This window comes from Poecilia reticulata, chromosome 18, assembly GCF_904066995.2.
Source record: "Poecilia reticulata chromosome 18, P_reticulata-male-v2, whole genome shotgun sequence".
NCBI classification, from domain to species: Eukaryota; Metazoa; Chordata; class Actinopteri; order Cyprinodontiformes; family Poeciliidae; genus Poecilia; species Poecilia reticulata.
The window spans coordinates 15,551,263-15,574,148 of NC_088847.1; the positions used below are offsets into that span (position 1 = coordinate 15,551,263).

Genomic DNA, 22,886 nt, shown 5'->3' on the forward strand with positions numbered 1-22,886 from the left:
AACATTAGTATTAAAGAAATTTGAGTAAATGGCATGTTCTCCTTCTTTTCCCTATCTTGAAAATTGGTTAAAAACATATCGACATCTGTGTCAAGACTATTTAAACCCTCACGTAAACCGGAAGTCATGGGTTGTTAACCCAAAATTGTAGAAACAATGCTTTGCTAAAAGCTACTAATTATTGATTTGGGATTTACTGTCAGCTGGAATTACAAGTACATTTCTTATAAATGTGAAACAAACATCCTGCTGCAATAACAAAATATGGCAATAGAGATGAATGGGATACAAATACAGTTAAGCCCACAGAATTAACATTTTAGTCAGACTGAATGATTAAATATTGAAAGATTACTTTAAACCTCATTTTGCAGCAAATATTTCTGGGCTTTTCTGTAGATATATTTTTATCTATCTGGAATACCGGAATATTTTAAGTGTTTTTCTCTCTCTATTTTAAGTATATATATATATATTACAGTTTAGCTTGCATTAATTTACATTTTAACAGAAAGATAGTTGCCCTGCATGTGGTTATTGCAACCCGGACAAAATGCATTTCCTTTTGTATCTTGTAAATTTGAGAAGAAATACACTGTGATCATTATTACTGTCAACTGTCCAGATTGACCAGCTTTACTTGAGTTGAGTTTCTTTATCGCGCTCATGAAGCCATCAAACTAACAGATTCCGAGCAATTAACCTTTGCATCACATTCCTTACAAACCCACCACTTTTACTGTATAAACGTATCATTGCGTCGCTCGGCGTGAATGCTACGAGATCGCAAAAATGTTCCACAGGAACATAAACAACCAGCTTTAACGAGCTCTTATCGTTGATTCAGACAGCACCGACGTGCCATAGTTCTGCACTCTGACGTGCCATAGTTCTGCACTCTGACGTGCCATAGTTCTGCACTCTGACGTGCCATAGTTCTGCACCGATCCAAGCAGCTGTGGCAACAACTCTGTAACTCTGAAGATGAATTTGTTTTAGTTGAATATGTTAAAATATGTCCCAATATGTTTAGTGAATTTAGACAGGAAGAAACAAATCTTCTAATAGTAGGAGTGATATTGACAGTTCATTTCTAGAGGAGCTGTATATATATATATATATATATATATATATATATATATATATATATATATATATAGCTCCTCTAGAAATGAACTGTCAATATCACTCCTACTATTAGAAGATTTATATATATATATATATATATATATAATTTGTGTGTGTGTGTGTGTGTGTTAAGACATATTTTTCCACAATTTTCTTGTAGAATTTTCCAGTCCGTCAGTATCGATTAGTCCAGCATGCTACTGATCTGAGGTAATGGTCTATGCATACAGAACTGAATGTCTCAGTTGAATTTCTTCTTGTAAACAGGTAAAAACATTCACTATAGATCATCTCTGCTTGTTTTCTGCTTCATATCAATCCTATGTGAATGCGAGACCTGCTGGTGTGGAGCAGCACCTCAGGATCCAAACAAGACATGCATTTGATTTAGGAACGTGCAGCAGAGCAAAGGCTGCTGATAAAAGAACATTTATGTGATATCAGGGCCCTGCAGGGGTCTGGCTGCATCCCACGCTGCCGCTGCAGGCCTGCGCTCAGTGTGTATGAGGCAGTACTGGGAGCTAAACCAGTTTGGTTATCTCATGTTGAAAATGCCAACAGGGTCAGCTGTTGTTGAAGCTGCCCAGATTGCTCTGGTTCTTCAGGTGTTTCGCTGCCAAAAATGCAAAGGGTGGAACTGAGGAAGGAGAAAAGAAAAAAAATATTGCTAAAGCAGGTACGAGCATGAGCTTTAGGGTTCAGTAGAGAATATTTGGATGCTGGAAATGTTTATGCAAGTTTTGAAGAAAAATAAAACAAAGTAAAAAAAAAAAAAGAGCATGATAAGGTCTCAGAGAAGCCAATGGTGCGATTGCTTCGGGCCACTGTCAAAACAATTCAATATAAATTACATATGATAAACCTAAGTTAATTTTCTGGTAATATAATTTTCTGTTAATATAATAAGTCATGTTAGAATAACAGGGGGGAAAAAATCATATAGTAATTAAAATAAAAAGTCTATTTATTAAATCTAGTGTACCTCAGGGTTCTATATTGGGTACTCTAGTTTTTAGTACAATTGTTGACCTACTTTAGTTTGTCAGATGTTTGCTCAAGATGCTGCTGTACATCTACTTAAAAAACAAAACAAGCATCAGATTGTAGAATAAGCATCAGTTTTGATTATTTGATGCATATAAGACTAGTGGCTGTTGAATAATGTCAGCGTTGTTTTTATTTTGTAATGTATTAATTCCCCCTTTGTGATTGTGTTATTTTAATAATTGTGCATTTTAGTATTTCAAATGAAAATTAGACTGTGCATCCCAATCTAGTAAATTTACATGTAAATTTACATGATGTTCACTTTCCCTTTTAACCAAGCAAGATTGTATCATTCCATTCAGATGGTATCATTTACCGTCTTTTTAAATCGCTAAAGTAAAGGAGGTATTTTGATGTTTTGAGAACAAAAACAAGAAATTGACTAAAACATCAAAAACGTCAACATACCTTGTCTATCATATTCCCTGGTAAAATAATTGAGGCTGAAAAACAGTTTTTTTCCACAACATGACTTTCTGTGTTTTAATGGTTCTTCCTTTCTGTGCTGTCATTCTGAATAATTTAGAAGTAAAAGAGTATTTTTGAACGTTAATAATTTAAAGAAATGTTCCAAATCTCTGGACAGGCAAAGAGCTGAACTCTGGAAAGGTGCAAGACGCCTTTTTGTGCAATTATTTGTTGCGTTTTCAAACGCCACTGTACACATGTAGCATTAAAAGCTGTATGAAGTCAAGTGACCTGAAGTTCAGTTAAATGTATTCATACCAAAATCTACCAGATTTTTCAATATACAAGATTTGTTCAAAATTTGTTTAAATTTTTGCGTATGCACAATTGATTCTGAATTTTTATTACAATTATCCATCTTATTGATTATATATATTTTTTGTTTTTATTGATCTTTATAATACCACTGCATGGTTGGAAGCCATTATCAAGCCCGCCTGCAGTACCTTCTATTTGATGCATGAAAGATTTTGGTCATTTCTTTGATTGTACATCTGTGAGAGAGAGCTCTTCCTTACTTGCATGATATGATTTTTGTCTTTCCCATTTTGCAGAGAACCTAAGAGAAGTTGACCACTGTGTCATATTTATACCTTAGAAAAACAGTAGGACATGTATTACTAGAGTTAATAAAGATACTAAAGTAAAATGACTCGACACATACAAAATATTAAACAAAAAATTACTCAACTCTACTAGGGTTTAACCTTTATGTTCTGTTCTTAAACCTGTAGTGCTCTGAGAAAGTATTTGTTCCCTTATAGTTTTGTTTTTTTGTTTTTTATCACAGCTAAATGTTTCAGATCAAACTAATTTTACCAGCCAAAGATAGCCTTGGCAAATTCAAAATTGTCCAATTTTAACATTTTTCAAATCATGATTTCAGTTATTAAGAGAAAATGAGCTATTCAAACCAAGCACAACTAGTTGAGCCAGTATGGATTTCAACAACTGCCATCAAACTGTGAAGTAATTGTGGCATATTCTAATTTCCAAAACCGTATGCATTTTGAATAAGGTCGTGAGCTGATGGTCAGAAATTCTTCTTCGCTACTTTCTGGTGGAGAACCGAGTTCACGGCTCCATCATGTTTGACATACTCAGATTATCTCTGTCAGGCATTACATTTTATTTGAAAGAAGCAGAAATGTGTTATTTTCATATAAAGAAATTGAAGACGGCACACTTGCGAGAGAACGAGATACAGGAAAGCATTGAAACTGACTGGAATCTTAAATAATTAAACACAACCTAATTATAAGAACACTTCCCGTGGTTTGGCTAAAATCAATACTTTTAACTTACTCTGGCTGTTTCGCTGTCTTCTTTGATTCAACCTCCCTTGCTGACCCTCAACATATAGCTAAATTCCCTCTCTTCTTTAGGTAAATGCTATAGGACACAAGAATAACCGCAAACGTATTATTAAAAAAAATGGCTTGATAGGTAAACTGACACATTTTTTCAACAGGGAAATCTAAAAGTGCATAGGCAACTAATAGGGCCATCATTTAACCATGTGGAACATCGAGTAGCACCTCAAGTGGGTAAAGCGGCATCCCTCGAAAACCTCCTTCCTCTATCTCCAATCGCACACTTATGGCAACAGAGTAAAGCATTAGTACTCACGCATCATCGACAAAGCAAGGGTACGGGATCTGCTGGACGAAAACACCGAGCGGCTGAGACTTTGACGTTTGCAGTCGTACAACGGCGTGGTCAATCATGTCCTGCAGGTAGGCAAAGCCTCCCCAGATGTAGCGCAGGTCGTTAAAGGAGCTGTCCCTGGCTCCAGGAGACCATGACCTTATTAAAAAGAAAGTCAGACAATGATATGTTGCTTGAAAGGGCAAGTAAACCATAAACTGAGCAGCAAGGCATCTATCCCGACTATTTTGAAAGTCATTAATGGAATAAAATAAACAGCTTATTCTGAAAAGAAAAAAAAATAATAATAATAATTGGTGTCGTGGAACATAAATCTTCCTCCTCTGGATTAAATCTCGATCTTATTTATTAAAGAAAAAGTTTACCGTTGCATAAATACTTGGAGCTATACTAGACTAGACAGAACTGACTGTCGTCAGTTCTCTGATTAACTAAAGGTAAGTGAGAAAACTACAAAAGGTTTCCGTATTTACAAGAAGAATTTAATTCCCCCCCATCAACTTCACTTAAAATGCAGTCAAAGTTTACAACAAACCTATTCTGTTTTAATGTTTTGTGGGCCAGAAGCAATAAACATAAAAACATGAGGAAGTTGAGATGAGAGAGATGTAACTTCTTCCCAAAACCACAAGCGGCATTTTAATGCCATGTTCCTTGGGTGTTTGAGTTTGGGACTTTTTTTTGGGAGGGGGTTTGATCTTTTCCCTGTTAGCTGTTTATGTTCCGTAGGTCTTGCTATATATTCTGCTATTTCTCTGTTATTGTTGTGTCATTTCTTTATGCATTGCATCTTTCTTTATTCTTAAGTTCCGTTTCCTGTACTTTTGTATTTAGCTCTTATTGTCAAGGCCTTTTACCTTTTATTATTTGAATCTCAGTTCAGCTCCTTTAGTCTCACCTCCTACCTTTAAAACTGCCGTGGACAGTTTAGGATTTATCAAGTTACACCTCAGGTACCAACTTGTCTTTTGTGTGTAGGAAATAGCCATTACATCCCTACTTTTGATCGTTTATACTATTGCTACTAGTGATGAAAACTATAAAAGTCATCTCAATGTGACCTGAACAGTGTATGCAAAGTCCTTCCCAGGACTTGTAAGACTGGGCCAATTGAAAGCAACATACACCTATTTTTATGATAAAGCTAATGTTAAGTCCTGTGGAGAAAAAAAAAGTTAGAAGCAATAGCAGATAAAGAAAGAGGTCGTAGGAGAAGTCCTTACCTTGTTTTCAACCTGTTGGTTCGCTCCACCTCATCAATGTCCATCCGGATTTTGTACTTCACATAAGGAGGGATGTGACTTGAGTTTGGATCGAGGTTCGCAAACACAACTCCGGCCCAGAATGTGCCATTTTTCAGATGCTCCAAGGCTTTGTTCACCAGATGGGTTTCTGTCGCGGCTGCTTCAAACTTATTCAGATCAAGACACTGTCAACAAAATCAGAGAAAACCAAAAAGAAAAAGAAAGATTCTTACTTTACTATAACCCCTGTGTTTTTTCAGAGAAAGGTTGTCTTTTTATTCAAACTTCTGGATTTCACACGAGGGAATAAAGCTGAGGCAGGAATAACCTCATTAGAAGAGCAGCAGATGGATTTTTAAGAGGGAAAAAAAAAAAAAAAGCTATTCACACAGCTATTGACTAAACCATACAGAGTGTAGTTCAAATTATCCGGAGCTGCCAGGGGGGTGGGAACATGTTTTGGGCTTCAGTAGAGACGGGCAAATGAGATACAGGCTTGGTAACACTCCCCTGTTCTGCAGTCTTGTCCCCTCGTTTCACGAGACGATAATGAGCCAGCCATCCTGGGAGGCAGCCACACCTGACAGATGTCCACGCATCTCGGTGCTGCAATAGTTTTATCATTTCTTTCTCCCCCCCAGCAGCCTGCATTCTATATCAAGCTATGACAGAAAATATTACAGCTACTCCATTTGTTCTGTACATAATAGAGAGGATAACAGGGCACTGAAGAGTTGGATGGGCCAAAAGTTTGGATAATGGCTGGGAAAAAATGTAGGGAAGACAATGCGCTGAATAATTCTGGTACCAGCTTCTGCGTACTGCAGAACATCTGGACTTTGACTGAGCCATTCTAACACAACGAAATGCAATGATCTAAGCCTTGACATGATAAGTGGAGATTTAATTGGGATAAAATGCTGCTGAAAGAGGAAGTCCGTTATGGTATCTTAAAGATGTTTTTTTCCAGCACTGTCCCTCTTCCAGTGAGTATAATCAGAAGTTGTCAGTTTGTACTTGAATGCATTACTGTAAAACTTACATTAATGTGATAGCAATTAAAGTCAATATGATATTGCCTCCAACTGTGATTTACACACCACTAAAAGCAAAATGTCCGTGGACATTTTACTTTGGCCATTTTTTGTCTGACTTTTAACCCCGAAAACATAAAGATTTGACTTTTTTTAACCCAAAACTCTTGGACTAATTCAATCTCCGTTAAGCACAAAAAGGCAGCCTTGTTTTAGACACTGGATCAGCTATAATAATATTTAAACTGGATTAGACATCAATTATCCACATTTTGATATTGCTAAGGCTAAAGGCATATCCTATTTTTTATGTTTATGTGATTAAACATTTCCTTCGGAGGGATTATTGTCACCATTAATCTTTGAATAACAAGTTACACAATGATACTCAATACCAGGCACAGAGAACAGAAGATGTTTTATAGCAGCATTCAGTGTGTAAAATAGTTTTTATGAAACTGACCCTATTCACCCCCTAAGAGAGAAATATTCCAACACGCCTGAAAATGTACATCTATTGCAATACACAAGTCCCTCAGAGCCTCTCCAGTCTGTTTACTATGTTCTTTTGTCATGTTGGAACATAAGCACCATTCTTTGTTAACCTCAGTCCAAACAGCCAAGACGCTCCTAGAGGGCACAAACTCGATGTTTATTAATTTTATTTAGCTTTGTTTTCGATGACCACCGGGCTGGCAGCCAAATTTCAGCAAAATGATGTCATCAATATGACTCCAGCTTGATAAAACAAACCAAAAACAAAGACCAGACCGTGCTGAGAGCTCGGCTTTCCTCTTCGAAACCACACACACGCAGTTGTTTAGACATAGCTGCAACATGGCTGCTAATTTAAATGATGAGCTGAGCTCCTTGGGATACACAAACACCGGATGAGTTACAGCCAATGTTCTAGTCAAGAGGCTGTGCAAGTGTGAACCATCACATCTGCTGTTTATCCTTTAAACTTGTATACTCGTGAGGTGGGGGGGACTCCAGTAGCTCATACAATGGCTTACACTGAATATTATTCTATTAAAAAAAAGCATTCATTTGAAGCAGTGTATTAATCTCTGTGAGCATCAGACCAGGGTTATTAGTAGCAACTAATTGAGTTTATTCCCTGGGATGCAAATGATGCAGTGGCAATTATTATTTTATCTGCTCCACCAAAAGCTCAATACGGTTTTAACGAAATAGGAGGACGGGTGAAGTAGTTTCATTCACTGCCTTTAAATGTGCAATTATGCATGAATTTAGGGACTACTGTATATGTTTAAGATCGTCTAAGTCTTTTATTTTGAAGGATTTTTTTGTAGCTATCCTGCGGAATGGTGTGCAGGATACTTGCATACATTTACTTACATTTCTGCTGTTCGCATTGTTTAAACAAACCATTTAAATAAAGTAAGTACATGACTATAGCCCTATGATAACATGCAAAAAATGTTCATGCTACTGAAAATGAAGATGAGAGGAGTGGGCATTTGATAAAAAGATAAAAACATAACCACTGGCTTATGAGAGCTCAGGATGTTCTTGAATTCTTCCACTGTTATTTTTTTAAATATTGTTGATGTCATCACCACCTCCTGCCAAAATGTGGTCATGCTTTAGTTAAAAATCTGTCAACAAATATACATTTTGAACAGTAAAATTACATTTGTAGCAAATTGTGAACTAGTATAGCGGTGATCTTAATCGAGAATTCTGAAAAGTGTGCTATGCATTATATTCAGCCTCCTTTACTCTGATACCCGAAAAATGAAATTAGGTGTTAGTGCCTTCAGAAGTCACATAGTAAATAGAGTCAACTTGAGTTTTAATTTAATCCCATAAGCTCAGCTGTTCTGTGAAGGCCTTGTAGCATCATTAAGACCAAGAAACACAACAGATGGGTTACAGATAAACTTTTAGAGAAGCAGGGTTACGCTGGGGTTTGAATCTTTAGTTGTAATTTCACAAAAATGTGTTACTTATGTTAGATGTCGGCAAAGTGCTTTAATCTTCTCTTGTACCTGCATTTTAAGCACTGCCTATGTTTTTAGCATTCCACTTTTCTCTAAAGAACCATTAAGCAAAATGACTTTCCATAATGTTTTTTTCGTTTTTTGTACTTTGACTAAATATGGTGTATTATGACGGATAATTTTATGTCAACTTATTCCCCTGCTTATAAAAAAAAATGTAATTCCAATAAATATGCATGTATCCACTGGAGTGAACAAAGCTGAGAAAATATGCTAGAATAGCTCTGTTATGTGTTTGGACTGAAAACAAAATCGACTAAGAAAACAGGTTGCGATATTATGTACGGTATACCACAGGGGACTTACGCTACCATGTTACCTGCTGGTGAATTATTATGAGTGTGTTTATATATTGGCTGCACAGAAAAAAGAGAAAAAAAATATACTGCTATAGACTGTCAATATATCACTGTCAACCGTATTATGTGTGTATTTTTACACACAGCGGCCTGTTTAATGGCCTCTCACATTTACTTCAGTCTAGTCTGTGACAGTGCTTTCATTATATGATTATCATAGATGTGCTACGGTGACAGATCTTGACAGTTTGTTAAGTCAGAGGTATTAGAGTTTAATGAGTAAATGCACTAATCCTCTTCAGGTTGTTCTCCACAAAAAAAAAAATACAAAAGCAGAGAGATGGAGGGATATTTCAAGAAGCTGCAGCCTTGATTTCGGTGCGAACAATAGCAGTGAATAGATCCAGCAACAAAAGAGCTGGAAAACAATAAAGTGCTGTGCTAAACAAGGATGTGTTAGATTTAACGCGCCCGGCTAACAAATTGTGGCACCCCTGATGTTCTGGTAGATGACAGATGAGACAGTTGCGAACAAAAAGATGCAGAGATAAATTAAAGTAAACCGACAATTATTTTAGAGACACATGACTGATCCAAAAGACTCCGTCTTCTCTCAAGACGGAGCAAAAGAGAAATCATGCTGATAAGGAAGCTGATGCTGCAGCCTTGAATAATCTTAGTGCAAATTTTTTTTGACTTTACAGAGGGTTAAAAAGTGCCACGTTACGTCAATGTAAGTACACACGCAGCTGTCAGTAAGCAGCAATGTTGTGATTAAAAATGTCTTCAAACGTGTCGTTAAATAAAACATTTTATTTTGTCTGTTGATCCGAGGGATATCTGAAAACTACTACTGTGGCCACTGTTTTACTGGGTTTCGACATCCGCGTCCCTCAAAGATTTATTTTTAATTATTTAGCAACCACTTCTTCATAATGCATCAAAAACAAACAAAGACGACTGCAGTGTGCTTACCGACTCCATGCCTATTTATGTTTTTAAAACTTTGTCTATTGGTGCCTGCAATGCAGGCTACAAAATCACATTTATTGCTGCTGTTGAACTATTGTGCACCTGTCTTGCGTTTCTGTGGCATGTGTACAAACGGGAATGAAAAATGTTGCATACTTATTTAGCAGTGCGCTTCTACTTTAATTACACGATCTAGTAAATTATGTGAGATCGCTGCAATTTCAACCAGCTATAGAAAGTAACTATCTAAACTGACTAATACACCAGCATTAAAAATGGAAATCCTCATATTGCGATCTTAATCTGGGTTTTTACTGTTCATGAGGATGCCTTGAAAAAACCCTAAATCTCTGTCGTCTTGTAATTACAACCCCGCTGTGGCAAAAAGAACAGTGGCAATGGCAGTATCGTCTCCCAGCGTATTACAAAAGACTGCTCAGGAAAGGGTTTAAAACACTAATGAACCCACAGGCACTGATCCAAACTAAAACTCTCCTGATCCCAATCCGATCAAGCCTGCACAGAAATGCGCACAAGGCTGACGAAAGCAGGCTCAATCCTGCAAACTCAGAGGAGCACGACTTTCAGCCACCGAAGTCCAGACGCCAAACAGCACAAACAGGCCAGAGCTTTCTTGATTGAATTGAGTTTCGAAACCTAAATGGCAGAGAAATCTCTAAAATGTAAGGTGCTTTGCACAAAAAAGAAAAAAACAGAGCTATATTACGTACATTCAGGAAATTGGAGAGGAGCTTCAGGATTTCAGTGGTGGAGTTGTAAACATCCCGCCAGTTGTAGGGCGGCATGCCGGGCGGACGGTCTTCTGGAGCGCCATTGTACAGGAAGTTCTTCAGCAGCTCGGCCGTCCATCCTGTCCCACTGAGGCGCTGGTTGAGGGCAGCTGCGAATATGGGATCTGCCAGCAGAGCCTGATTTTGACACCAAGAAGATGTACATGATTAGGCTACAGCAGTCAGTTGTTATAGGCACAAAAAGGCAGTGAGAAGAAAAATGAATATTAATGGGGGACTAACAGGGTCCAGTACTGTGGGGGGATATTCGAATGAAGGGTAAAGGCAGGCCAGATTTAAGTAGGACTGGATTTAACTTTTTAGTGGATTCAAAAGACAATTTTTCAAGCTCAAAATTCTCAAGATTTTTTTTTTAGAATCTCAGCTTCTTCTTTTTTTAGAATCTTGTTAGAATTTTGAGTTTGAAAAGTTGTCTTTCATCATTTTTGATAAAATGATTACTGACTTGTACACATTCATATGTCAACAGATCTGGACAAAGATCAACTGCGTATGCAAAAACACCGAAAAATATAACATTTTCTCAATAGTAAAAATAAATCCTAATCAAATCTTGTTGCTTATCGAGAACCCATAAACAATTTTTTCATTCACGGATAAGGGGAAAACATGTGCATCGTTCCTTCTAAACTTGACATAAAAGGATAGAGCTGCTTTGCAAAAAATTAGCAAAGCTGATATGAGGCTCAGAGTGGGAACAAGTGCAGCAGTAATATAGACATTTAAATGTCCCTCATACAAAAGTTCTCTAATAATGCAGTCGTTCTACTCCCACCTTTTTAGTTTAAAAGTGATGCCCTTCACTTAGTAGCCATAATCATTTCCCTCCTCCTCTCCAAGTGTTACTCAGATGTCATATAAAACGAAGGGACTATATATGGCTGCCGGACAATCATTAGAACCATTAAAATTAGGCCTCTGCTAGAGAACCTGAAAGAAACTGACCGCCCGATTAATTACAAGTCATTGTATTGTGATGTAGTTTGGAAACCCATTACAGCTAACTATTATGTTTCAAAGCCAATAGGCACGAGGTTCTGGTGCAGAAACTCAGCTGAACGTCAACCGAGCACCGGTCATCTGTTGCGCTAAATCCTGACGTGACATTCAAGCGTCTTCTGCCAAGTGTGCTCGGTGGCATTTCAGCACCAACACTTCTCATGACATTATGCCAAACCTAAGAACAGAGTGTCACATTAAATAATGTTTCTGCTGTGTAACCTTTAGGAATAAAATGGAAATATATCTTAGCTTTTTGTGTGTGTGTGTGTGTGTGTGTGTGTGTGTGTGTGTGTGTGTGTGTGTGTGTGTGTGTGTGTGTGTGTGTGTGTGTGTGTGTGTGTGTGTGTGTGTGTGTGTGGCCAATACATTAAAAACACGCAACATCCAAATAAATGTTCATCTTTGCAGATGCGGAATTATGATTAAAATTGTTTGTCATCACGGTCTGACCATCCAAGTTTAGGATTTAATGCATTAGGATGTATTGTTTTTACCAAGTTCTTAAATGATTAAAAATCTAACCTCACATGTAAGAGTGCACAGCAGATTAGATACTGTAATTATTTAATAAGTAAAGCAAACAAAAAGAATTTCCAAATTTATATTGACATAGTGAGACAAATTAATGGCAGCTGCCTAACTTCCCAGGAACTGATGTCGCAGTGAATTCACCCATATGGTAAATACATGAAATGTTTAGAGAAATTTCAAAACCTATCCTTTTCATATTCTACAAACCACATTCGGAACGTTAAATATTAAAATGCATGTCCGGGCAGTTAACGACAAAACAATTCTAGCTTGAGGAATACCAAGTGGAGGCCTTAATTCTAAAAAAAACAACAACAAAAAAACAGCCACATGTGAATAAATGTTGCTCTTCTGGACCAAATTCCTCTTTACAAGTGATACTAAAGTAGACTTTTGCAGTGCAAAAAAAACCCCTGATGTACTGCAGCACTTAAACCAGCGGTGAAGCACAGTGGTAGAGGGGTAATGATTTGACATCTACATGAATAAAACTGTGACAGGACCTGAAAGGTACTGTGACGAAACGAATGTTCACAAAACTTAACTGAAGCAATTCAAAGAAAGAATGAAAGAATTTCATAATTCAAAGAAAGAATGATGTTTAAGACAGATAGTTGAAGAAAGCACGACGACTCCAGGTTATTGCTGCTAAAGTGGGTCTCAACTAGAGATGTGCCGATCAGGTTTTTTCCTGCCGATACCGATCACCCATGAGGGCCGATCACCGATACCGATCACATCATTTTTTTTTTAATCATAAGCACTACCGGTTACATTATGTGGAAAAAGGAACCATGAATTCACCTTAATTTAGACAAAAACTTGTTTTTAATAACTTTTTCCAAGAAGAAAACTAAACACAACAGGAATTCTGCAAATTGATCGGTAATACTATCTTTAACAGACTGACAACATTTGAAGGCTCTGAAGAGGCTAAATAATGTAAAGAGCCAAAATAAAACCTCTCAACATTGCCAAAAAAATTAAAGTATAAAACTTAACATTCAAAGGCAAATACAGGATCCATTACAATAAACAATCCTGAGTTGCTGAATGAAAACTTCCTGATAGCATAGCGGCTAGCTGATTACTGCTAGTTCTGAGTGGCGGTTTTTGACTGAGCGAAGTAATTATGCAGAACAGGGAGGAGATCGATTATTTTTTTGAGATTATCTGTCTCATGTTAGGACAGCGAAAGTTTTAATACGTATGTAAAATTTATTTTTTTAAGTTAGATACTGCAGCTTCAAACAGCGGTTCGGTGTGAGAGTCACTACCAGGTGGAGCAGAAGCGGCGCTCCGTCTGTGAAATATTACTACCTGTAGCGTAGCAGCGGTTCAACAGCGAGAGCAGAACCAGCGTCTTACATCGCAGCTCGAAGACTTAAATAATTTTGCGGGTTATTTGTTTAGCTTTCTGACCGTCATGCTAATCTGGGTGAGTCTTTGTAGCTGTGCGCTGCTTTACCTGCTATCTGATCCTCCATATGTCTTTTTACTGCAGTGAGCCTCGATGTAGCCGAACTCTGTCAAGTATGGCATTGTTTTTATGTCATATTAGCTTCGTTGTGTTGATGCATTTTGACGTGCTTCAATTTTTCGCCGCAACACGCAAACGTCCCCATTCACTCAGTGCGTTATAGTTCCACATCGATTAGGATTTGTTGCTGCGCGTTTGCGCAGTGTGAAGGAAAGAGGAGACCAGCTGCACAAGCAGGCTGCGAAATGAGATGCAGGTGATCGGTATCGGCAACAAGAGCCAATGATCGCCGATCACCGATCATGCACTTTTTCACGGAAATCGGCCCGATTATGATCGGTGGCCGATCGATCGGCACACCTCTAGTCTCAACCCTTCGAGTCATGGACTGTACTCCATTTTTTTTCTTCATCTTCGCTAAATAAGTATTGCTTGTGAGAAATCTGTGCCTTTTTCCCCACTTTATGTTACAATTTGGTTACATAAGATCACTTTAATTTGTAGTGATCCATAGCTTCTAGCATCAAAAGAATTGGCACCTTTACTTTCTTTACTTCACGGGTTTATGTCATGTAGGAGCATCAGCCAGTCAAATGGAGGGTAGCCGTTAAAGCGTCTGTTCAGCTGAAGTTTGTGTCTGAATGGGTCGTCCACCGCTTAATGTTCTGTGGCATTTGAACCAAAATTGTTGCAGATGCACAGTTTAACCTCCCGGGTCAAGTGTTAAATGAACTTATTTGTCATAAGACTGCCTTCCGGTGACAAAGTCATATGTGCTTGCTTTTCTTCCTAAAAGAAATGGAAACCTTTGATCCGCATGGTGGCTGTACAATTTTCCAAGAAGGTCAAAAGGTCTCCAAAAGGATGCACCGGAGTGGATGTTTGCAGACACTGTTCCTGGCCATACTATGGCACCATGGGCTACCTTCGAGTCGCATGCTTCAAATACATTACCGTGATTCAAATATATGTCTCGTTATATTTGATCATTTCTGATGAGACACGAGGTATTTCATCCCTAATTCTAGACGCAATGGTTGAAGATACTGGAGTAAAACAGCAGCCTGTAACCTTGAGGGACCTCTAGAGATGACGAACCTTTGAAAGCCACAAGTTTCATAGTGAGCGGTGGGCATAAAGCCGGGCTGGGAGAAAATGAAGACAAAGGAGGATTGCAGGTCCATTTGTGTAAAGGTTAGGGCTAGGGTAATGAATACCCTTGCTATATGGAGCTCCCGATGTCTGCTTCCCTCCAGCTGCCTATAAGCTCATTTGGAGTGACACCGGAGTAATGTCAGTGTCAAGGAAATACAGCGAGAGGCAAACAAAGAGCAAAAGAGGAGGAGGAAAGAGAAGTGGTGGCGAAGAGTCTGCAACCTTTATTTCTGCTGGATAATCCCCTCTGCCAGGATGAGAATTATCCTGCACTTATCCATAATTACTTTTCTCCCTCGGTTTTCGTACCCAACAGAAGGTGCTGCAAATTGATGCACACAGCATGTATATGTTCACCTGCAGCTTCATTCTCCTACCTCTTATTTTAGTTTTTTTTTTCCACAGAAAAATATGCCAATCCTTGTAACTGCATAATTTTAGTGGTTTTTCCATTGATACTTTAATAAAACAGAAAGAAAAATAACAGAATTTGAACATGTATCCTTTAGCTACAATCTACAATTAATTCAAACTTGTGCACCCTATTCTTGTGTTCGTTTTTTCTGCAAAAAGAATGATTTAAATGGATCAGTAAAATGCTTAATTGCCAAATGTATGCTAACGCTGAGTTTAATGTAATCATCTGACCGGCGATGTATGTTAAGTAATTCCTATTTCTTCTTAAAAAGGACAGCCTGTACACTTCTTAAGAACAAAAGAATTTCATCCCATGGGCTGGAGTGGAACACAATTGCTGATAAGAACAATTTTCAGAGACAATTTGTTCATTATTTTTGACTGAACTGCAGGAGTAGGGCCTACAGGAGAGAGCGAGCTGTAGACAGTGCAGTGCAGGCTGCTAAAATTGATCCTGCTCATCTTTTGATCCCTGGGTTGTTGTTGTTGTTAGTGTCAGACTCGGCCTCGTGTGAGACTCTGGACTATAAATGTGTGGCGAGAGAAAAAAATAAAATAAAGCAGGGGCACAGGCCTGCACTTCCAAGCACACGAGGCTCAGCAAAAACTAAAGTGCTCTCATATGTGCATCCTTTTTTTTTTTTTTTTACGTCTCTGCTGAAGCAAGCAACTGATTGGTAATTTTCCTCTATCATTTGACCCGGGACTAAATGCCAAGACAAACCCATTGCAGACAAAAGTAGACAGGGTTTTTACAAAGTGTAAATTGGTCATTTAAAACCGTTTGCTTCAGGCATCCACAGACTGCAATTTGGTATGGATAAATGTTCAGCTTTAAGATTTACAACAGACTAAGACACTTGTAAAACATCTAAAAGTTTACTTCAAGCAGCTCCTTTTTAATGAGATGCCAGAAACGGTGCTTAGTTTCATCCTGCCTAATGAACCTTGTAGTAGTTACTTTCGTTCTACACAGCTGCGTCTTCAGTCAGCCGTCAGGCACTGTGCTTTCTGGCCCCAGGAAGAATCAGGCTTTTAAAGCCTCTTGTCCTTTAAAAGAAGGCATCTTGTGATTTGGAGTATTAAAAAAAACTACAGATTTATAGTTAGTTATAGCAATGGTCCCCAACCCCCCAGTCCGTGGACCAATTGGTACCGGGCCGCGCAAGAAATAATTAAATATTTCCGTTTTATGTATCGAGTCTGGAGGATCTTTTATTTTGAAAAATCTTTAACCGGATTCTCTCGGTTACTTGCGCGCCAACACTGAGGCCACAAGCAGCAAAATGAGTAAGAAACAGACCAGATGTCTTTGGAAAGTTTCTTTGCAAAGGGGAAAAGGCCCAGAGAAGAAACAGGACAATGGATTTTATCCTGGACCCACATTACAAGCCCGCTCTGCATAACTTGCGGCGACCGGCTGCTAATGAGGCAATGAAGCTTCAAACTGCTTTGCCACGTAGAGACCAAGCAGGCTGTGGATATAAGCAACACTTCGGGGGTCATTGTCTCTCGTCACTCCCTGATGACCGTCTCGTTGCAGAGAAACAAGCTCAGGGCTCCCGTTAGTCATTATCGTGAGTTAAAATTTTCACGAAAGTAAAATGAAGTAAAATGTTCGTTTTTGTGGCGTATCTGTATCTTAGTTTGAAGGGATATGTAAACGTTACCACAGCGACCAGAGTCAGAGAGCGTTTGGGCAGTGGTCAAGAGGAGATGAGTAGAGCTTGTGAGTCTTAAGTCTGGTTTAGACGGCAAGATTTAAGAATTGTCGGACGATTCTCCAAACCTCTGTGATCACAGAGCTGATAAAAGTACAACAGGTTCGATCGGTTCGTGTGTCCAAGGCAGGAGCAACACGAACCGATTCCAGGCACAAACATCCCGATTCCAGAGGATAATTCAGTAAAACCCCCAACATAGCGGGAATTTAGGATAACCAAACATGGATGACTATGTAGAAGCAATAGTGATAGTTTGTGGACTCATTTTAAGAGATAAAAGATGTAACAAAAAGAAAAGGCGATGGATAAAAGACGAAGGGAGCAGCCGCTCTATTTGCTGCACTATGATTTGGAGGTAACTATGTGTTTTCATAGTTAACATTTTTAACTGAATAAACAGATACAATAATGACCTTTACATATAATAATAAACATTTCCACATATCATCTCTGATATCCACCGGACTCACAGTTGTGCGATATGTCAGCTGTTTGGGATTCCCCTCTGTTCTTACGTCACCACGCTTTTAGATTGGTTACCTGTCACATTCAACAGGTTGTATTCTCGTTCCCAGTTAGGAAAAACCCCACAGGCTGCGATAAACACCAACATGCAGAAGCTTTATCTGACGGTTAACCCACCCCCCTCTTCCTCCCGGGCCGCAGCAAAATTTTCCAAGTCTTGACCGGTCCGTGGTAATGAAAAGGTTGGGGACCACTGAGTTATAGTACTCATTAATTTTTTTAGCGGTGCAATTGTTCTAAATCTAGTAGCAACAACTTATAGGTCAGCATATCTGTTACAAAGATCTGAACTACTTTAAAATAATAAGTTCTCTGTAGATAAGTATTAGTTTGTGAGTGCACACGGTTGTTTGTCCTGTGTTCTTCTGCATTTTGCTGGACTAGCAATGACTGCTGGAGACGGGCACCCCACAGGGACAAGCAGGTATAAACGATAAATAGATGCATAATTGATCAACTTGTGTCTATACTAGAGGCAATACAGAAAACCACAACTTTTTTTTTATCGTGTCAAAAAAAGTACACTTTTTTTCTCTTTTACCTTGAAATTACGAAGAAAACCTTTCAGATAACCTAAGCGAAATGAAAAAAAAGAAAAAAAACAGGACAGCGGTAATTCGGTGTGGATCTGCTTCGTTGGGCCTCACCCGCAACGTGTTGACTTGAGTGCTATTCTGCAGAAAATCCCAGACACGTGGGCCAAGTTCATCCCAAGAATCTGCCAGCTCCTTTAACATGGCCAGGGAGTTGAAAGTGCTGTTTGCCTGGAACAAAAAACAAAACACACCAAGAAAAAAAAAAAACAATGTTTAGAAAAAAAAAACCTCCAACTCGCCCTTCCTTTCTCTCAATGAGAGGCACTAAGAAGCCAACACATACATTAAAGTGCTCTACAATTTCACTCTCAAGAGGAACTCATTACGTCGCAACTCCAATAAAACCTCCTTCCACAACCACTTCTTATCCTGCTTCTGACCCCCAAAGCTCCTGGGGGTGAAAGTAAATTCTTGTTTTTGCTCTATAACACCGACTTGTAAGCATTTAGTGTGTGGTGTGAAAAGGGTCGGCTTGAGTAGAGCGCCGGGCCGGTGGCTGTGAAGCTGGCAGGTTTTGCACGCCCTCATTATACAATCGCTGTGGAAAATTCACCCTTCACATTGAGTTTGTTTCGCCTGAAATTATGCTGATCTCTTGGAGAAAAATCATGTCATGAAATGATAAAACATTCATTAAAAAGGCCTCAAGTCTACATATTTGATTTTTTTTTTCTTCAGCCCCATTTGTAAAGTGTGACATCCAGGCTTTATACTAATTGAAAGCATCCTCTAGTTAGAATTAATTATGCACCAAACAATATATTCGAATATATATACTCCAAATAAAACTGATTTCCAGCTATATAAAATGCAGCCTGCATCTGCAGGAGGGATAAAACCCAACAGCATAACATGTTTTTTTTTTTTCTCTGTCTCTTTTTGTTCTGAACCTACTTCTTTCACCAGGAGGCGAGCAGCAGGTGTATCAGGTGTGTAGAGGACCTTCCCTTGCAATAATGGCTTGAAGGTGCTCCAAATGTAGCGCAGACCAGGTGTGCCCTCCAGGGTGTCGACAAGAATCTGACAAAAGGCATCTGCGGAAGACAGGAGGTGAGCAGAGAAGTTTGGGAAAGTCAAATCAAAGGCCAAGGGAACATTGACAAACAGGAGTTCAACATGTAGTAGCTGTCTTGCATTTGTGAGCGTTTAATTCTCGTCTTTTCAGAAATAATTTGTGAACATAAACCGTGCGTTTTTAATTTGATACGCAACGCTTTTGAAAAAAATGTTCATCCGGCGTGAATTTTTTCCAGATTTTGAATTTTTATCACAGATATTATCTGGGAAAAAAAAGTTTATTTAATGCCAAGAGAAGTCTGATTTTAACAAACCAACTACTACTAACTAGAACTATCCAGTGTTTAAGAGCTGGCATAAACCTGAGGCATGTTTAAATAAATCTTGAACTAAGTTTTAATATTAAAGATTCAGGGTAAATACAAAAAGCAGGTTAAAATTAAAACAACTATCCAAACCAACCTGGCTGTGTGAAAAGGTAAATGACCCCTTCCTAAATTATGAATTTTTAGGCCAACAGGGAGAGAGAAAGAGCATTTTTCTGATGTTCCTATGACGACAAACGTCATTCCTCGTCCTTTCGCACAAGTATCTTTCAAATTTGTGAAGTTTGTGGAGCCCTATTCAACCATAAATGTTTGTTCAGGCAAAATCACACAAATTCATTAGTTTGAAACGTCATTTCTAACTTCCATCAAAGTTAGATATGAAATATACAATATGCTTACTGTATATCTGTTTGAAGACCTAAACAAATAATAGTGTTGTGTTGTCGTCTCGCCATTCTGTTGCTGACGAAATATGGCCAGGAAATAAGAACGAACCCAACGTGTTGAGAATCTCCCTAGTAGCAGCAGTTAACTTTAAGAAGTGCGAGGAAGAGAAAACACATCAAATTGCTTTTAAAGAGCATGGCAAGAAAGAAAGATTGTCAACATGGGGGAAATATTGATCCAATCAGAGCCCTTCAGCACAGATGTCTATATAAACCGTAGCCTTGATTAAGGACTTGTTCATTTTCCAATCAGTTACAGTCACTGGCTTGGCAGACGTAGTTGATTTCTTTGCTAAACTTTTGCAGGTACTTTGAAAAAAAAATAATTATGAAAGCATTTATGACAACGCTTCGAAATGAAGTGGTTTTGAGCACTTAGCCATATTATTATTATTATTATTATTGTTGTTGGAAGAATAATACAACTGCTAGTTGAAAGATCAGAATCGAGTGAGCTTTAGATGGTTGGGAAAACTTGGTTCAAAGTTGGAGAGTAAGTGGTTGTTTACCGTACTTGGGAGGATTCTATGTGACCTTATTAGTGAAACGTTCAATGGAAATTTCAGTCAGTGAATAAAAATCACTCAACGAAATGGACACCGACAGTTATAACTACAACAGCTTTGGAAAAAGAAAGTTGCAGAGAGGATGTGTTTATCATGTTTTTTTCACTAAAAAATACTGACAGTAAACACAAGTCAAGGGTCCACACCAGACTACATACCAAAAAACTTCCATCAACCAAGTAAAAAAAAAAGAAAAAAGAAGAATCAATAAGCACAGAAGCAGCAAGATCATTATTAATTTAACTTTTCTGCCAACCTGAATATTGCTACGGTGTGAGAGTGCTGTAAGTTACATGAGGTCTGTGCTGTGAGCAAAAGCACCTGGAGCACATCGAAGGCTTGTTCTTTAACTTTCCTTTTGCTTGTTTTGAATCCGAATGAGTCGTTCTTGAAGTGCGGTACTTCATCAAGCAACCGATCAATGTGGTACGTCATCTGCCATTCAGATGACGGGGACTGACAGGCGTCCCCGTTGTTCTGACGCCTGTCAGTCATTGCTTTTTCCTGTCGCATCTAATTATTATTATTTTTATTTTTTTTACCGTCAAGACTTCGGTGCCTCCAAGCTCTCTCCTCTCATTTCACCAGAGCAGCCATGTCTCCCATCTGAGGTAGTTTAGAGGCCATTTTCAGTGCAATTAAATGTTAGCCCTTCTGCCTGCTGGTCATCTTTCCCTGGTGCTCCAGGGAGGTCGGTGCACACACGGCTAATGGCCTCCCTTTAGGTTGGGTCCGGCCACCTGTTCTCTTCGCAAGCTGCAGCGATGGCACTTTCTGCAATCCTAACACTCGAGAAATGAGCAGTGTGCATTACAGTCAGCTCAGCAACCGTCTGTTCAACACGCGCTTTGGTTTGATTGGAAAACTAACTCCACTTTAGAAAATATCCTTTATAAGCTTATGGTGTTTCACAAAAGAAGAAAAAAAAAACCATTAGCAATACTGACATGTCTCACCAACCGCCTGGTGAGACATGTCAGGGTTTGACTGAATGCAGCTGCAGACTGCCAGTAAGAAGGTTTTACACTGTAGGTGACAAGATAAAGACAATAAACTTCTGATTTCACTACATCCACAGGCATAGATTGTCCTGTCAGTATTTCTGAAGACAATTCCAGGATTCATATGGTCTGAAGTAAAAGAAAAAGCAAGCTTCTCAGAGATTAGGGCAAGATGTAAACATTTATTCAGGCAAGAATATTTTAGTTGTCTGTTTTTCCCCTGTCACATGTAATCAGTCCTATAAGAGTAAACAACAAATCTACCCAAAAACACCTATTTGTGAAAGTAGAATTGCCTCATTGAAATCATTAACAGGCACTGACCATGATTTTGACTCAGTTTCACTCCAGGTTCTTTACTGGCAGACCTGTAGTACCACTGAATCATTTAAACAGCTGCTTAATATTGGACAGTAAACACTGACGTATTCAAAATATTGCAGCTAAAGATTTGTTTCTGTTTTGCAATATTTAAACTCTTGTGTATATTTTATTTTTGCAGTAGCATGACTGATTTTTTTTGTTTTTGATGGTAACCTTTGTAAATAATTTAGTAGTTGACTGTCTTAAGAATATGTACAGTAAGTTTATACCAACTACTTTTGATGGAAGAATGAAACATAATATGCAAATGTGATGCGATTTGTTGATATTAATGTATTTTATCATGATCGTTGAAATAAATCTAACCCTTAAAAAGAATTTCTCAACAAAAGATCTTAAAAAGCAACACTTCATGTCCTGACTAAAAAATCCCAAGCACTGATGAGAAACAAAATCAATAAGAGCTATGAGCTAATAAAGGGTTGCAAAGATATTTTTGGAGAAAACATGGGGCAATGGTGAACCTTCCCAGGCGAGGGGAAGCTACCAAAACTGCTCCATTACTTATCTAGAACATCTACGGCACAGGGGCCTTTTTTGTCCCGCAGCTAAGCCCAGCGTTCATAACGCAGCGATTAAAAATAAAATAAAATAACTTGACAGAAATGGCATCCATTTGAACATTTCAAATGCTAATCCGCCTCACATCAGAGAAAATGAGTCAGAGGAACGATAGAGGAAACAATTGAACTTTCTGGAAGGTCTGCATCACATCTGGTTTCAGACTGACAGCATTTCAACCTGAAGAGACTCACATGGAGAGAAACAGTGATTAAAAAATTAAAAAAATCGACCTATGTCTTGTCTCATGACCTGGACGTATTGTTCATTTCCTCATCTATTATTGTCAAATTCTCTTTAAACTGCATAAACTATCACAGTCCTTTCTGGGGTTGACAATACAATCTTCTCCTTTGCACCTGTGGATGCAGATTTAAGAGTCAGCAGTGCATGGCAAGTTCTGTGTTGACAGGAAAAAATATCATCTAAAATATGAAACAATCATAGCCGAAT

At 38.4% G+C, this 22,886-nt stretch overlaps 1 protein-coding gene across 7 annotated transcripts in view; it reads right to left on the minus strand.

Moving 5' to 3' along the window:
- The window catches only part of LOC103480793 (phospholipid-transporting ATPase ABCA1), a 213,883-nt gene that overhangs the window by 133,375 nt on the left and 57,622 nt on the right, over nt 1-22,886 (minus strand). For all 7 annotated transcript variants that reach the window (XM_081600003.1, XM_081600007.1, XM_081600001.1 and 4 more), the window contains 5 exons: nt 19,024-19,163; nt 18,181-18,297; nt 10,619-10,816; nt 5,535-5,740; nt 4,273-4,449 (listed from right to left, as the gene is read on the minus strand). In XM_081600003.1, coding sequence (XP_081456129.1) covers nt 4,273-4,449; nt 5,535-5,740; nt 10,619-10,816; nt 18,181-18,297; nt 19,024-19,163 — 838 coding nt within the window. The remainder of the gene's footprint in view (nt 1-4,272; nt 4,450-5,534; nt 5,741-10,618; nt 10,817-18,180; nt 18,298-19,023; nt 19,164-22,886) is intronic.